Source organism: Colias croceus, chromosome 15 (assembly GCF_905220415.1).
Source record: "Colias croceus chromosome 15, ilColCroc2.1".
In the NCBI taxonomy this organism is placed as follows: Eukaryota; Metazoa; Arthropoda; class Insecta; order Lepidoptera; family Pieridae; genus Colias; species Colias croceus.
This window is the reverse complement of record NC_059551.1, coordinates 2,295,482-2,313,509: the sequence shown is the minus strand read 5'-3', so window position 1 is coordinate 2,313,509 and position 18,028 is coordinate 2,295,482. Positions and strand designations below refer to the sequence as shown.

The 18,028-nt window shown below is 35.4% G+C and overlaps 1 protein-coding gene across 8 annotated transcripts in view; it reads left to right on the top strand.

The window, feature by feature from the left end:
- LOC123697684 (atypical protein kinase C) overlaps positions 1–18,028 on the top strand; it is a 175,400-nt gene that overhangs the window by 70,250 nt on the left and 87,122 nt on the right. Inside the window, exons 1-2 of one of the 8 annotated variants that reach the window (XM_045644211.1) lie at positions 3,946–4,105; positions 12,665–13,272. The exons of 5 other annotated variants lie outside the window; for them this stretch is intronic. In XM_045644211.1, the coding sequence (XP_045500167.1) occupies positions 12,687–13,272 (586 nt within the window). In that variant the 5' untranslated portion in view covers positions 3,946–4,105; positions 12,665–12,686. Of the gene's footprint in view, positions 1–3,945; positions 4,106–12,429; positions 13,273–18,028 lie in introns of those variants that run through there. 2 more of the 8 variants (XM_045644213.1, XM_045644212.1) reach the window with 2 other exon arrangements.

Below are 18,028 nucleotides of genomic sequence, written 5' to 3'. Positions count from 1 at the left end.
ATTTTTATTTTGAAATACCTTTTGAATTATTGCAAAAAAAAAATTAAAAATATAGTTTTGGTATAAAACTAATATATAATCTTTCCATTTAGCACAAAAAAACAATTATTCAAATACTCAATTGTATGTTATTAACGATCAGTATATCATTATTATAATCTTTACTTAGTATTATAAAGCTGAAGAGTTGTTTGCTTCAACATGTAATTTCAGGAATCACGAGCCTGATTTACAATATTGTGTAACTGTTAGATAGTCCGTTATATCGAGGAAGGCTATAGGCTATATGTCATCACGATAAGCCCAATAGGAGCGGAGTAATGCGGGTAAAACCGCGGGGCACAGATAGTATTGGTATAAATTGTCGTCCACAGTCGAGTCTTAAAAAATGTAGAAATATAAATACTACTATATATATATTACTTTGAAGCTTACCTATTATTATGCATCTGTATAAATCTCACTATCAGAAATGCCTTTTACAGATTGAAAGTCTTGTATGGTCTCAGGCAAGATCTATCAGAGCGGTCCAGAATAATGCTTACAGAGTCATTGGTTCTGTCCCTCTTTAACTACTGTGATACGGTATATGGTCCCCGCTTGTACGCTAAAACTGAGCGAGCAATACAGCGTGTACAGAATGCGTGCGCTCGTTTCTGCTTCGGTATACCAAAGCGTGCACATATAACGCCTTACCTAAATAGCCGAAGGATCCTAAAGATGGCCGGTCGTAGACAGTTACATCTAGCAGGTCTGGTACATAGATTGGTACACACTGGAGTTCCTGTCTACCTCTATGAAAAATTGAAATGGACCCAGGAATCAGGATTACCATGGTAAGAATACACGAGGTAGAAGTAGCAATGCATTGGTAATACCGAAGCACCACACGTCGGGTTTTAAGGGTGGTTTCAAGTACTCTGCCTCGAAGATTTGGAATGACCTTCCTCCACCCTTGAAACCTAATATGTCATATATATCGTTCAAGCACAAATACAAAGTGATACTTTTGAATAAACAAATATCGAGCTGGACACCCCAATAAAGCATTGAGCAAATTGTGGATTGCGAATGTATAATAGATTGTATCCTTCTATGTATGTATTTATATTATGTTCTTAGTATGTTTATTTTATTTAATATAATCGTTATATCTATATCAAAATCTGTTATTTATATTATATTATATTGTTATTTTTATTATCTTTTTAGAACTGTAAGAATGTTTTTTTTTTTGGTTGGTATTTGTATTTACATGTATAGTGAGCCTCGGAAATAAAAACATAGGGGCAGACTGAAAATCAGCGCTGCTCAGGCGTTAAAGCCCGACAGCACGGCTGAGTCTGACCCGATTGCCATGTAACTACTTAGTGTATGTTTTTTTTAGTAATATAAGTAGTTGTTAAGTGTGTAAATGTGGCAATAAATATTTTTTTCTTTCTTTCTTTCTTTCTTATCTGTAAACACAGATTTTTATAAAACTTTGACAATAAAGGCTGGCAGCTTATACTTTTTAAGGAAACAAGTAACTTTATTCTATTGTGTCAACCTATCAAAGTACAACTTTACATGACGCTCAATGTATGAAGAAGAATATAAAATGGAATATTTGTATAAATTATTGAATAATTGGACCATAACCTAAGTAGCTACAGGCAGATTTCTCTGAAATCAAGACGCTTCAATAATAATCAAAAGAGATTCAAGGATGTCAATCATTCTCAATGAAAAAGAAGTACAAGTACTTGTAGAAAATATGTATCAAAATTATGATTTGTTACTTGACCATGGAGACTTGTTAAGAATATGACATTCTACATTTTCGTTGTTTATTCACGTGTTCAAATCATGTTGAACGTGTTATTAACAAGTTAGAGCAATAACGTAATCTTATGCCAATTTTAGCCCTAGTGGCGTGTGCTAGCGCTGAAGCTCTATCAATTTCTAGACTAAACTATATGACATTCTAGATTGTAGTAGTTTATAATCTTATTATCTTGTATTTTTCCTACCGCTGAAAGTCCACCGATTAATATATTTAAAAAAAACATTATTTTTAAACAAAACACATTATACAGTTCAAAATTGAAACGTAAACTCGTACGACGTCACACGTTACTTATTAGCTTAGGCGTATCGGATATTCGCCGATGCGGAACCACTTTCGCGCTTCGCTCGCTTCGCTGTTGTGATCTCGGGTAATTGTGTGTGCCAGTGCCCTCAACACTTGGAGGCAAATACAAGAACATACTTGTAGAGGCGTGCTTCTTGTATTGCCAAAGACTGGTCGATAGGATGAAAAGATAGGCCTACAGCAAATTAGTGCGGTTAAATGTTGTGCTAATGTTGATATGTTGAATTGTGATTTTAGTCTTGAATCTAATGACTACGGAAAACTTTAGATTGTCAATTTATTTAAGATAAATCAGTACCTCATTACATTCAAGTAGATAAAGAAGAATAGAGTATTCATCTGTATTGTGCGAGAATTATTTTCAAGAACCTTCAAAGTTATTCGTGTGGTTTCAATAGAATGTAATTAATATTTTTGGAGATTCCCTAATGTTATTTAAATTTAAATAATCGTTAAATCCAGTTAAAGCTGTTTATATTTTATTAAATAAAATAAATAGCTTCGTATCGCCTCAGTTTGTGACTGTAATTGAAAAATAACTACACATTTATTTAATCTACTGTCCGACGGATTAGTTCATGACTTCACGTAGCACGTAGACTGTAGCAGCGTAGCATTCGTAGCACGTCTACGTACGTTCAAGACTACGAATCTTTACAACAACCACTTCTGTTTAATTTATAAAAGTTATGACTTGCGAGTTATATGTGGTTTTCGTTATCTTTTTTTTTCAAAAATATATTTTTTACGTATTTGAACGTACGTAATTCAATATACTTTCATATTACGTGTTTTGTTCATTCCAATACGAAGTACGTGTCCGAAATTGTAATCTCCACTAAGTTTCCCATGTTGATTGATAAAATTCAATTATGTGCTACTTTTATTTAAGCCTTGGGGTATTTCTGTATATGTCTAGTTATATATTTGTAATTTCGTCTTGTTTATCATTACGACAGAGAATTTACATGTTATAAATAGAGGTAATATAACATGTAATATGTGTACAAGGGAAGTAGATTACTAAACTCCTAAAATTAGTTTAATTTTTGTAATAAAATTTAAACATGTATGTAATAAAACATATTTAAACTAAATATAATCTTTATTATGTTAGGGTTATGTATAAGAGTTAGCTTATACGTTAGAAGTTCGCTGGGATAGTCTCTAAACGCATATGAGTGAACTAAACTGGAAAAATAATATGAATAAAACGAGTCACAGTTGAAGCAAATATTGCTAAATTCTAAAGAAATATGTCTTCGTATTTTTAAGACCGCGACTGTGGCCAATGATATGCGGCGTGAAATTGCTATCGCAGTTGCGAACTCGCCGCAACCAATTTCCACTATCCCACCGGAGAATCCGATAGGAAACGTCATAATCATATGATAGGCGACCTCCCGCGACGCAGTGCGCCCACCTGTCGGCGCGCGTGCGTCCCGCGGTGACGTCACCAACGATCCCCGCCACCCCGCCAAGCCGGAGACTGCCGAAACACCCCGACCGCGATGGATTGATCCGACAGACACTTACTGATAATCAAATCATCCGACACTTCTTATTTAATACTACGAAAAATGCACTCACATTTTCAGCTCAAAGAAAACATGCTGAACATCGATTTCCAACGTTATTAGGATAATTACTTAACGGAATATCAAAGTTGCGATCTCGCAGCGTCTCGCTGGCTCCTTATCTAGTTCTTAATCCAAGATAAATATTACATCAATCGGGGGTTGTAGGGCGGCGCACGCAGGCGCGCCCGTCGCCGGCCCAGTCCCGCTCCGGCCGCGCCGCCCGCCGCACGTCGCTACGGGCGCTCGACCCGGCGGCGACTCGCACGCTGCCTCACAACCCGTAAATAACCAACAACTCTAAACAACCGGACATATAACCGCTCCCAGTGCTATCGGTCTATCGAACGCCGGAGCTCTCGCCGCGCGCCGGACCCGCGTCCCTTCCCGTTGCGTAAGTTGCGAAAACTAACGAACCGAATCTCCTTTGACACGCGAGAAAACAAACACACAAACGTATCGATCACACCGTGTGAACAAAATATTGCTATAACCAGCCGAGCATATATTTGCATGCCGAGAGTAAATAGTGTCGTAGTTAAGGTTAGGAGCGTTCTTTTAATAGGGTAATCCGCGTGCCTCGGGCGCGGTCTTTTAAGCCTATAATACGCAAGTACTGGTTGACCTTATAACTCTGTTAAGAAAAACATGTAGCACGCCGTAACGAGTTTTAAATATTTTTTGTTGCTATGCGTTGCATTTATTTTAACTTATTTCAAAGTATTTGATGTAATTTTCGAACTATAATTGTATTACAGATATATATTGAGATGATAAATTACTATTTATCTAACCTCCGCTTTGCAAATTCTACTGTTAAACTCTATTATTAATTATTTTTGTCTTGTATCATTTATCAATGTTTCTTACTTCATTTAAAGTGCATTCAGCAGTTGAGTTTTATCTCGCGATATTAAAAAGCGCTAAAATTACGCTTAAACTTTCCTTGACTCCATTTCGTCGTAATATTTATATTCGTGGCGGCCATTAAACTTTTTTAATCGTCGCTAATGACTTCTTTCCCTAATTAATGATCCTCGAGCCTCGGGAAATTAGAAATTTGGACAAAAATTCGTATTAGCGCCTGGCGGAGCGCCTTACGAATCGTTAACTCGGACTTTTAACGCGCCCGGAATATATTTGATTCTTATTGCTTCATTTATTGTATAATTCTATGTTATATGTAAAAACATTTAACCTGAACATTACGTGGGAATACTTCAGGATTAATGTATAAAAATTGGGCGAATGTGCATAACTTGCAATTATCAAAAATCTTTCTGTTTAGACTACACAGAAAGACTTTATATTTATATAGTTTTATTGTTATTTTACTAATTACTGCAGAAAATATTTGCACTAACGCATAAGTCTTGGCCTTTATATTACTATATAAAACTTTCTTATATGAAAATTATTTCATATAGTGTAAGTACCATTAATGTCGGTACCTTAACACTTAAAAGTTATCTAAAATGGGCTCTACTCGGCCTAACTATGTCATAAAAAGTAATGCGTGCGTAGCAGGCTGATGTTAACTTCGTTTAATTATTCTGAATTTTACATTTAATAATTCGCATGTGAAAACTTAACAATTAGGACCATCTAAATATTTTTGTGGTAGATTTCAAGTTATCTAATTTAAAAGAGATATATAATGAAAAATAATAATTGATAATTGTTAAAAATATGTAATGACGAGTCGAAAGTAATTCTAAAAGAAGTCTAATTGAATAAATAAATGTTTGACTTTGAGTTTGAATGTTACATATAACTTTCAGATAAATACATACATTTCATACAAATGCAAACATTTTGAATAAAATACTTCGGACCAATCGAATATCCTTTGAATTGGGAACTTCGTTACTATTATATTACGTAGATATATGAAAATTATTGAAGAATATTTGAATGAAATTATGAAAAAAGAGTTGCTAAAGAAGCATCGAGCAAGATTCATGGTTTGCAAAAACGTACTCGTCAATACAAAATTGTCATTATCGCCATTACATTAGCGTGCATTTTTACATAACTTCATTTACGACGTTGATGATGGGGTTGAAAATGTAACCTGTACATGATATTCATAAACTGTCGAGTGCGGAATGTTTACCTAGAGCGGCATAGATCAGGACCTTCAGCCAATGTGGTTTAGTCACGGCATCTTACCATATAACTTTTGTATTGACACAATTGGTATATATTTGAAGTAACGTTGGGTTTTTGGATAGTTGTTTAATGCGACTTTGAAGTTTTAGGTTCTGGTTACTGTTAGAGCTATTTTATACCGTTCATAGCTAGTTCTTTCTTATAAGAAACTAGCTTTCCACCCGCGGCTTCGCCCGCGCAGTCAAAGAAAAACCCGCATAGTTCCCGTTCCCGTGGGATTTCCGGGACAAAACCTATCCTATGTCCCAGGGTAAAAAGTAGCCTATGTCCTTTCTCGGGTATCAAAATATCTCTATACCAAATTTCATGCAAATTGGTTCAGTAGTTAAGGCGTTATTGAGTAACAGACAGACAGACAGAGTTACTTTCGCATTTATATTATTAGTATGGATGGCCAAAACAAAGCAAATAGTATTGTGATGACATAGCTCAGGTTTTGTAAAGTAAAATAGATTTTTTCATAGTATAGATAAAAAGTAATTATCATGTAATCGAAGGCTTTAGGCTCAAATTTAACATTAAGTAGGTACGATTCCATTTTAATACGATTTCTATCAAAGTAATGTCGTGCGTAATCTCACATCTTATTTTGGTTCGTTTAAATGTCGATTTAGTAATTTCCTGGTTGTCGATTGCAAATCTTTGATCTATATACATCTTTGATAAAGCTATTCGTAATTTTAAAATGATCTTCAATATTTTGGTAGCTTTGTCATCTCAAAATGTCCTTGGCAACGATTGCTGTAATTATAATTTTGAAATGAATAGAAGTAGGTAATAAATAAAAGAAAGTTTATTCGGCACAGTTCAATAAAATAATAATAATAAAAATTGTGCCTATGCGTTGTCAGAAGTTGACATGCTTGTGGTGTGCATTGTCGTTACTCGTTAGTGGTTGTTTTAAATCGAGATTTAGGGGCGATTTTACAATCCTTGGTTAAAATTTATCCGTCCAATAAAATATTACACGAACATTTTAAAATGTCACCTGTAAACTGCCATATACGGACAATTAGAATTCATTTTTGAAATGGTAGTTTAATACGTTATTCGATGAATAAGTTTTAACCAAGGATTGAAAAATCAGCCCTTAAAGGGGTATCTTTTGACAGCTTTTGACTTTGATATAAAAATTCATACGTATATTTTTAAAGGTATATATTATTTGTTATTCGCTTATCGAATGATTTACGTAAAAAGTTGGTAATACAACTAACAGAAAACGCGTGTTATTAAAATTCTCGCAGCGGCTTAAAACTTTGTGAAAATATATTTTGTAATACGATACTCAAACAGTGGGACGGCGAAGTTGTGTCGTTAAGAATATTCGGTTTAATGTTTCAAGTTTAATTATATCGTTTGTGAGAACTTAACACGGGCTCAGGGAAATTAATTGTATAATACATGTGCTGGGTTTGGGGTTAGGTCGATAAAGGGTGTAAAAAATTAATTTTGTATAGCAATAAGTATTTTGTTGATGGTTTTTTTTAAGTTATTGCAACTGATTCGGATTTCAGCATTGATATAAACAAATATCATATCAATGGGCTTCAGTTCGGATAATTTCACTAGAAATAATTACAAGCGTGGCCATTAATTAAATAGTATTCTTCATGTCGTTAACGCAATATGTATGTGTAAAGATGAATAGATTTTTTTATAAAGTAACTAGCAGTCCGCCCCGGCTTCGCCCGTGGTACATATTTACGTTTTCTCTACATAAGAACCATCCTCGTACTTCAAGGAATATAATAAAAAAAGAACGAAATCGGTTCAGCCGTTCTCAAGTTATGCGCTTACCAACACATTTTGGGATTCATTTTTATATTATAGATAGTGATGCGTTTCATATAACAATCCATTAATTTGGAATAACGTGTAATAGTCAAAGCTTATTATTGAAATCGATACAATAACATAATCTATTACGATCAAAATCAGCATGCATTAAAATGAAAAACAAATAAATAATAGGCAAATCTCCCAGGTGCTTCAAATGGAGCCTCCAATCGAATGTATTGACAATGTGAACGCTTTGTGAGTCACATTAACGCGTTTAATCTGAAATTATCGAATAATTTACGCGTCTTTTGTTTGTTTGAAGAGCTCTCACAAAAGGGAGTGTCGAGTTTGTATGGGAACATGGGGAATGTGCCGACGCGTGCTGTTTTGCCTTCAATATCCGTGTGCTGGTTTTAATTTATGTGTCGGGCACATCTGTCAATTTTGAAGATGCTTTTATCTTTGGTATGGATGGTAATTGGATATATAACGCGTTTTGTTAGTAACAATTTCGGGATAAGCCTTGTTTAATGATAAAACCAACGTCAATGATGCCTGAAGTGTAATATTAATAGTGTAGACGTCTTGAAAACGTGAAGTCTTGTATGTTGATGAAATATTGAGTAATGCTCCTAATAATGTTTTGTAATAAACCTATATAGCGAAGATATTGCCTCTACTAAATTTGCATTTGCCGCTCTACTTAAGTGATGAAAAATATATTACGTGCGTATATTCCTACGTACATTTAATCACACTTACATTTTCGCTCGTATCGCGCGGCTGAAAATTCCAAGAGATCCTATAATGGGGAGAATTAACCGCCGCCATAATAGGTACATAGATTGCAAGCTAAATGGATTCCGCGGGTGTTTCGATTTTAATTCGCCGCGTGTCGTTCGTGTAATAAACTCGACGAAATGCCGGCTTATTAAAAGTTTAACTTTTAACTACAGGCTCGAGGTAACACGCTTGAGCGGTGAGGTTAGTTGATAATCACAAGTTGACATGCTTGTGGATTGTCCTTGATTGGTGTTTGGATTATTTGTAGTTTATTGTTGTGGGGTTGATGACTCTTGCGTATTTCTTTTGGTTAGTTTTATTTGGAAAGTTGTATGGAGCGTGTTGTATGTGTGCGTGAATTCGTCCGCGCTTGTGTTCCTTATTACAATTAAACTAGTGCGAATTAAGCCTTCAAGGGTTTCATGTTAAGACCTTAGTATCTAACAGGGCGAAAAGGTTTTAACTTGAGCTCTTCGATTTTTTATAAATATATTCTCGATATAAACGTGGGTTTGGTAACATGACTCATAAAACTGGATGCCACTTTCCCTATAATAAAGGTGCGGTGTAAAGTCAGTGTCACTTACGACCAATTAGGGATGCTATTTCTGTGTCTCATGTTAAATAGAACTTTTAGTTTTAGTCTAACTTTAACACAACGGACTTCATTTGTTTCTCTTATATTATTATTTTTCTTTGTGTTATGTGAAAGTTTCTTGAAATTATTTCAACGTGAGTCCTATATTAAATGTGTATTAAATGCGTTGCTTTTAGGCAATGATATTTAAAAAAAATTAAGCGTGTGTGTACGTCAATTTAAAGTTTATTAAGATTGTTCTGTGTTGAATGAACGATTTTCAAGAAGTCATTGCAAGAAATTGCACACAAATGACTGTTGTACACAAGCAATGTTTAAATAGACATTAACCGCAGTTCATTTAATTGGTTCAATCAGCCCTTATTCTAAACTTATTACAATAAACCTCCATAGAGCGTATTCCCAATTTTATACGTTCCACGCACTATTCTACGCTTGTTTATAATTAACCTAGAGTATTGCCAATTTTATGCGATACACGCATGTTGGATCGTACACGTAAAATCGAAAATTATCTGCCTATACTTTATAGCCGGCTATATTTCGTGAAGTTTCATTAAGTACGCATTATCCTAGCTGCTTGCATTATGGCTTATCGCTTTCGAGTTACGGTTATTGCAATAGTTGAAGGTGTTTCAGTGTGTCGTAAATTCATGAAATGATCAAATTTTAAACGCTCCGAGTCGCTTTGTTTGTACTACTGCGAATGTGAGATAACTTTTATAGTATTCGAGGAATGTGGAACGAAATATTGCTGTAATTTGGTTTCACTGGAGGACAAAAGTTTGGAGTTACAGCAGATTGGGTAGCTTCAGAAATATATTACGAGTGTTATGATTGATTTGAATTTATACATGCCAATGTTATAAAAGTTTTTTCGTTTAGATAATTTTATTTACGTAACGTGTAAATTTTCATTATGACATTCAAATAAGATTTCTACTAAATTTATAAGCGCATAGGATTTTATAATTTTCATCCGTATAGAACAAATTAATATAACGTCGTGTATGGTATATCCACTCGAATAATTCATTTCACATGAACATCTTTTATGCTACAATTCCCCAACAAAGCACATATTTGTATGAAATACGTTCGCTTGAACCAACGTAATAATTTGTGTGAGTCAAACAATTAAAACGTTTGATCAACATTAATTTTCATTTCAAATGTAATATCGTAGCTTTGTGAAGACAATTCCGTTCTTATTCATCTGTACGTATATGATATTATTCTGACCTGTAACTAAATATTATAATGTATCGATAAGGGAGTTTTCTGCAGCTGGAATATGCGAAAAGTGGCAATATATGAAGTTCCTAGTTTTTATTCGAAAATATGTCAGGAATTCTTTTTAAATTGAAGTGCCAGAAATAAAGACAATAAAACCTTTAAATTATTTATTAATATACCTTATATTTTTAATCTAAATTAAAAAGTAAAGTCTCTTTTATCATTTAATAAATGAAATAATGTTTAATGCGCGGCAGTGCGTGATCAATTCGCGAGGGAGTTAATAGAATTATATTTTCCGGATCAGTTGTACGGATGGAATTTGTTATTTGATATATTTTTATTCGGGACGTGTAGATTTCATTCATTTATACTAAACAAGCAGCTCGCCTCGACCTCGCTCGAGTACTTTGCTACATTATTGAATCTGACGAAACATGATGCGTTAAATTGCAAGCGACAATTATGGAGCACAATTTTTTTTACAGTTTGTAATCTCACGATGAAGATTATAATATTCCGTACGGTATCTAGAAGTTTTTAGAATTATATTTATAGTGACCATATTAAAAACAATAAATTTTTGGTGACACGTCTGCCAACACTACGTAAATAGAAGTAGGTACCATCATCATCATCATCATCATCATCAGCCCATATACGTTCCCACTGCTGGGACACGGGCCTCCTATGAGGGTACAGGCCATAATCCACCACGCTGGCCAAGTGCGGGTTGGCGGATGACACATGTCGTCGAACTTTTTAATGATTCGACATGTCGGTTTCCTCACGATGTTTTCCTTCACCGTTCGAGCAGTGGTGATGTTACAACATGCGCAAATAAATTGAAAAATCAATTTATTTCCTGCGCGCTCGCCTGGTCTCGAACCACGGACTTATCGATTCGAAGTCCGAGGTCTCACCACTGAGCCACCACTGCTCTTTCGAGCAGTGGTGATGTTACAACATGCGCAGATAAATTGAAAAATCAATTTATTTCCTGCGCGCTCGCCTGGTCTCGAACCACGGACTTATCGATTCGAAGTCCGAGGTCTCACCAATGAGCCACCACTTAAAATCAGCGAATATATACTTCCGTTAAAGTCAGCGAATATATTTTATTCTTATCAATAATAGTGGTTATTCCGTCTAAGCAAAATATTCCAAGCTAAAAAGTGTTCCAGAAATAGCCGTCAATTAAACGGCTCTATTTACCGTGCGACTTTCCATCTCATTAAGCTATCGGATAAGTCCCGCCCGATGTATGACATCCGATGTGCTGTGTAGTGTAGATTGTACGAATGGACAGAGATAATTCAAAGATAGGTTATATTTTTACATTTTGTGTATAGAATGTATTGTGAAGTGTGAATTTTTATCATAGTGTGTTTAGTGATTAGTGATAATCGCGTGGTAAAGTGATGTCTTATCACAAAATTTTTCCAATTTGATTTCGGATAGTTTAAATTCTGTAATTTTACCGATAAAAATATTATCTACGAATTTATATTTAAAAATATATATTATGATTTCAACATTACTCTTTAAAAATCTCGTTTTTATTGTGTACTATTTATAATGTTCTTTGAACATTGTTCATATGTATGGAAGAAAAATATTATCCTTTTAACCATTTTTACTGTTATGGCTGCAACATGGTTTCATATAAAGGCCGTAAAAGTGCCAATCGCAAATGTTTGATTTATGTAACGCCGCATAGCGTACTTTTGATCGCACTGCGTACTACATACGAAATTATTTACAGCTTTCTTTGCATATTCGATATTTTGGGTTTAATGTCCCGTATAGACATTATTTATTGAAAAGACATTGTTTAGGTCGATCTCTATTTTATTTTTTAGTCACGGATTTCCAGTTTAATAAGCTCAAATAAAATATGGTCGCCCGAAATCATATTTAAAGTCTTTCATTCCTAAAATAAAGATAAACGTGAAGAATATAGGTATGTGAAAATATAAAGCTCAACTCTGAAATAATGTTGTCTCGAATAATATTATGTACAAATAAAATGAGCTCTGCGAGTGAGCAGTAACGGCCACACGCGGTCAGCTGGCCTCCGGCGACTTCAAAGGAGATTAGGTTCGTTTACAATCGCCTCTCGTAGGGTTGCCAACTTGCTATAAATACGTATAAACATGAAATGCTAGTAGTTAGCTGCTGTTGTGGACGGGGCATTTCGGTCTTTGTGTAATTCGCAAAAACTGAAATCTTGCTTCAACGTGTTTTTATTAAGCAGAATCAAGAAAGGAAAAATTTTTCCTTTAGCAGCTTATATTCTCAGTTAAAGCGATTTATCTAACAGTAATTTACATTACAAACTATTTTTTGAAAGCTGGCAACCCTAACTAATATCAACCACAGTCAATTTAGTCTTCCGCGCATCATGGCTTGGGGATACTGGTCCGCCTCTTCCGTGCTCCCCGACAGAGGGCGAAGCCCTCGTCGCGCGGGCACATCCGTGGTCCACTCCCACCCGAACCCTCCGACCGCGAGAGAGGTGATGGAGACACACGACGAGAGCATCATCCACACCGCATCTACGTCGAGGGACAGTCGCGATCACTCCGCGTCTCCGCACTCCTCCTCAAACGGTGGACATTCCCATCACCACGAAGTGAGACACGCGGTGCCAGCCAGCGCTCTGTTCGGCGAGAGCTACGGAGAGCTATCTAGAAGGCCGTCTCTAGACCTCGGTTCGGTGCGGAGTGCTCTGGCGTCGTGTTCGGGCGGCGGCACGCTGAGCGCGGGCTCGACGCTGACGCGCGGCGGCACGCTGGCCGACTACCTGCCGCCCGCGCCGTGCCCGCACCACCACCGCGTGTACGTGGATCACCACAAGCACTACGAGCAGCCGATACAGCCGGTGCACGTGGGTGTGCCGCACCACTCGCACTCGCACTCACACTCGCACGCGTCCAGTAGACACCACACGGACGATGAGGATGACCTGGAACCGGCATATGCTACAGGTATTTATTTAGATGTAGCTCATTTTATCAACATTTATCAACATGATGGCTATTTGTTTGATTAATTCAAGAAAATTTATTATTTAATAGTTAAGAAATGTGTTTTAATTCTAAACAAAAGTTTGTTTCATATACAATACAATACTAGACGAACAGTAAAATGTAAACATAGACATACAACAGAAAAAACACTGAATAAAACTAGGACTTTACACACGCCGAAAAAACAGCACGGCGAGCATTTAAAAAGCGGACAAAACTCGATGTATTTTTAAAAGCACTGAAGTACGGTCCGTGTTTGCTACATGGAACATTCTCGATTCACGTACTACGGGAATGTTGAAAGCATCTAAATTAGTTTGACATAAATGTATTTAAGGTCATGTTACGGCCGGGCGCATCCACGGTACATTAGCCTGGGCGACTGTACCCTAACTGGGGCGTATTAATAACGTGGTTGTACTATTTAATAGGCATTTAGCTCGGTAAACAAATGAGCTCTAGTGTGCAGAGACAGTGCTTGAATTGTTTGACATATTAATATCTCGAATACTCCTGGATACCACCTTAAAATTTAGGATAACGGTCTCTCGATAACTAACCATTGTAGATTTTTTGTAATTCTGCAAGAGATAAATCTGTCATTAAATAAGTTTGATTGGTAGCTAACTGAAAGAAATACAATTAGATTTAAATTTTAAAAACAACTATCAATACTCAATAATTATGCTAAAGAAAAAGGTCCTAACCATAGCCAATATTACTGCTGCTTAATATTGCTGCCTATTTGTCCACATAATTACATTTCTCTGAAATCAGTCTCGTCCGAAGCGTGTATACTATCGCTTGTATACTATAGAAAGAGAATAAATCACTTCCAAAACCACGTGTAAGGTATAACCCTAATCCATAGTCAGATCCAATAATCCTGCATTAACACTAATTAATACATGTGAACAACGCTAATGTATCTAATTTTATACCATATACCACATCTGATTAAAGATGTGAAATGTTGGAATAATTCGTCTTAGATAATGTATTAATTACCATACATGAGGGCTAACGTTTTAAAAGAGGGTATAATTTATGTACCTATTTTAGTAGTATGGTCTTGTTTAATATGTTGCAAGATGAATTATCGTTTTTAAATTTCTCGATACAGTAGACAATCAAATTAAGCAAACAATAAAATCAAATTCAATTTAAGTTGAACGATATTATCAAATCACTATCTCTACTACTAATAAAAGAATATATCATATTAAACCATTTCCTCAAATTCTATCAAAACTAGATAGGAACCAAAAATAGATAGGAACGCGAAAGAAATATGCTTATACGGTAGAATCAGGTTAATAGTAATCATATTTTTCTTGGCATGAAGAGTTGAGACGGGTTGCCTGAATAAACAACCCGCTTGGATTCATAATATTGCTAGTGTTTAGTCACGGTGTGTACTGAAGCTTTTTATAAGCCACGTGGGCAGTATGTACGTCACTTTATTGTGGTAATAGAACTGTCTTTATGTTTGAGGTAAACCTTTGATAAGTAAGGAGAGTATGTGGCCAGGATCATATATGACTTGATATTGTATCATTACTCTGATAGTTGAGGTGGTCAGGATTATAGATGGCATGATATTGGACGCAATATTATATCATACTATGGTTCGGAACGAAAATGGTAGTGTTCAATGCAATGTTAGTACGGATATTCGGATGTACATAATTGCAATGAAATACCTTGGCATTTGGCAACGTCGCCTTTACGCTTTTTGATTCAATGATATATTATTGGATGTTGTTTATTTACTCTTATTTAAATGTATACCTATGTTGTTATTAATTCCATTAAACGTAAATCGAAACAGAAACGTGTATCGTCTGAGATAAGCAATAATTTAAAAGAAATATCATTCTGACATTCAAACAAGCTAAAAGCAAATAAGACGCCGTTAAACCTCTTACATTTTACTTTCACCGAAAGGGTATACATGACGGCATCCAGTTGTAAAATGTGTCGACGCTGAGTGTAGGGCGGTAGTTAATTAAAACGCTTGATATATGGGCCACAATAAACTCAAGGGACTAGAAAATTGCTTTGTATGGCCGAGTAATTAATGTACCCTAAGAAAAACTAAGGCGCACGTTAGTTGTTTACTTTCTCGTGGTTTTAGTTTGTTTTGTAATCGTAATTGTTAAACGATATTATTTCGTTTTGATGGGTGTTTAGGAAGGATTATTTGATGTTGGAATCGACAGATTTAAACCTTTTTTATCAAATGCCTTTCGAATAGTAAAAAAGTAAGAAAAAAAGACGTGTGTGTGGCACTCCGGGACTGCCGCGGTAAAGCTATTGCATGCTATGCCTTCAAGCCACACGTCCGCCCGTCGGAGTGGGGAGCGTGAGGTTTTTTCGTTACGGAATTTCTCGATTCGGTCCCCGCGCTCAAGGCTCGCGATAGAAGCTATGCAATAGCTTAAAAATAAACACTACAAAAATGATGTAGCAGGAGCATCAGTAGTAGATTAGATACTATATGAATTATTTTACGAAAGTTATATACGTGTACAAAGTTTTAATATAATGTATTCAGAACGCGAACTAACGCTTAAAATAAACATGTATCAAAACAACTCACCAGCGAAGTGAAATAAAATCTCGTAAAATATATAAACAGATACAGCGAAATATATGCACGTCGATTGTTGTTCCATTCTGAATGCAGGCATAATTACATTCGCTCTTAAACGTTTTCATTCAATTGTTCATATCTGGGAGTGCACCTCGTAGAGACTCGTTCACTCGTATTCATATTTAAATTCGTTTTTAATATAAAGCCAAAGACTATTCGAGGGATGTATGAAAAATTAAAAATATTTTTTTTCCCACAATTTTTGCGAGATAAAAGCTTGCGTCATGCTTGAATGGAATGGATCGTAGGTCGTGTTTGTTATTATTTTATGGAAAATATCAGTTTTGTTTGAAATGCCGGAATTTTACTCCTAGAAATTGAAACTATCATACAAATTGATACGTTTAAAACACGCCGAATTTTTGATTCACCTTTATATTTCGTTTCATTGGAAATTCCTGAACAATTTGCAATAAAAAGAAACTTCATCTACAAAATTAAAATTCTCAGAATTTAGACTGTCGCAAAAGAAAAACTAAAAATAGAGTTTTGTATAAAGCTTACAATTTTGCCCACGAAGACAGTAAATAAACAATAAAACCTTCACCCAGTTTTGCCTCCATTCATGTAAATTGTGCGCTAGTCATTAGAAAACGATTACGGACTAGAAAATATTAGGTGTAATCGGTGTGCCGTGGTCAAGTGAATTTCATGATATTATGCTACGTAATTCTGCTCCTGCCACGTAATTATTTCTTACTTATAAGTTCCTTGTGAAGTATTTGGTAATATCAATAATTTATTCATAAAAATGCCATTAATTTAAAAAAATAGGATGTTTTGTTGATTTATATTTTGTCGTTACATTTGACTCAGGCATAGAGAATATGATATGCATTATGATTATGTAAGGAAGACTTTAAAATTATACAGGCATTGATAGGTGTAGGCGTGGTTCGGACCTAGCAGACATAGTGAATTAGAAATCAAGTACATAATTGCCTTTTTATTTAAGTAATTTATTTCCCTTTTATATTCATTCATTCACGTTATAATTTACATTTATTCTTGGAAAATACCTGAAAGTTGTTCGCGTGAATGTAATTAAATTAGCGTTCGGTATATTGTAAACCAGTTGACCCACCTTCTTTTGAAGGTAAAACTTTATAGCACGAAGAAAAAGAAAAAAATTAAAATTTCCGTTGAGGACATGCTTTATTATTTTCGTACACAACCTGCGGAAACGTTCCACTCGAACTGAGTGCAGGCAAACAGCGAGGTTTTAATAAACGCCGTAATTTTTTACGCTTAATCAATTTTCAGCTATTGGTAGTAATAAAGAGCACAAAAAAAGTAAAATAATATCGTAGCACTTAAATTAACAGCCAATAATTCAGGTGTAATCGGAAATGCTTCGCCATTCGAAACCCGACCAATATTTTAAAGCTATGAAATGTTCTCAGATACGAATCTCTAGATAACTTAGCAACAAGTCATCTCGTGTTCGCCAATCGAATTTCAGCCTTACCACGATGAAATAAAATTCAAAACACCAGTCTATTTAGCCAACCAAAACGTGGCTATCAACTGAATTTAAACTTTTAGTAGGGGCTTTTCAATTTACATCTGAATAGCGGAGCCCCGGGTCAATCGATTTGACATTTATTCAAGGAAATAGAAATTACTTTTTCAAATTGTTATTTTCGCGATTTTTCGTTTCGCCGTCTTCGAGTGTCGATCGGTTTGCTTTTTTAATAAGCTTTAATTAATATTTAATTGAAGTTTTTGATTGCGCGCAGACCCTTTGAAGTTACGCCGTTTCAATTAAAATAAAATCTTTCTTAATATATATAAATCTCGTGTCACAATGTTTGTCCTCAATGGACTCCTAAACCACTTAACCGATTATAATAAAATTCGCACACCATGTGCAGTTCGATCCAACTTGAGAGATAGGATAGGTTTTATCCCGGAAATCCCACGGGAAAGGGAACTATGCGGGGTTTTCTCTGAAAACGCGGGCGAAGCCGCGGGCGGAAAGCTAGTATTTTATATTTTTAACAAGTTTATTCTCAGTATTAGATTTGTTTGAATACACGTGTAGATTATAGTTATAGG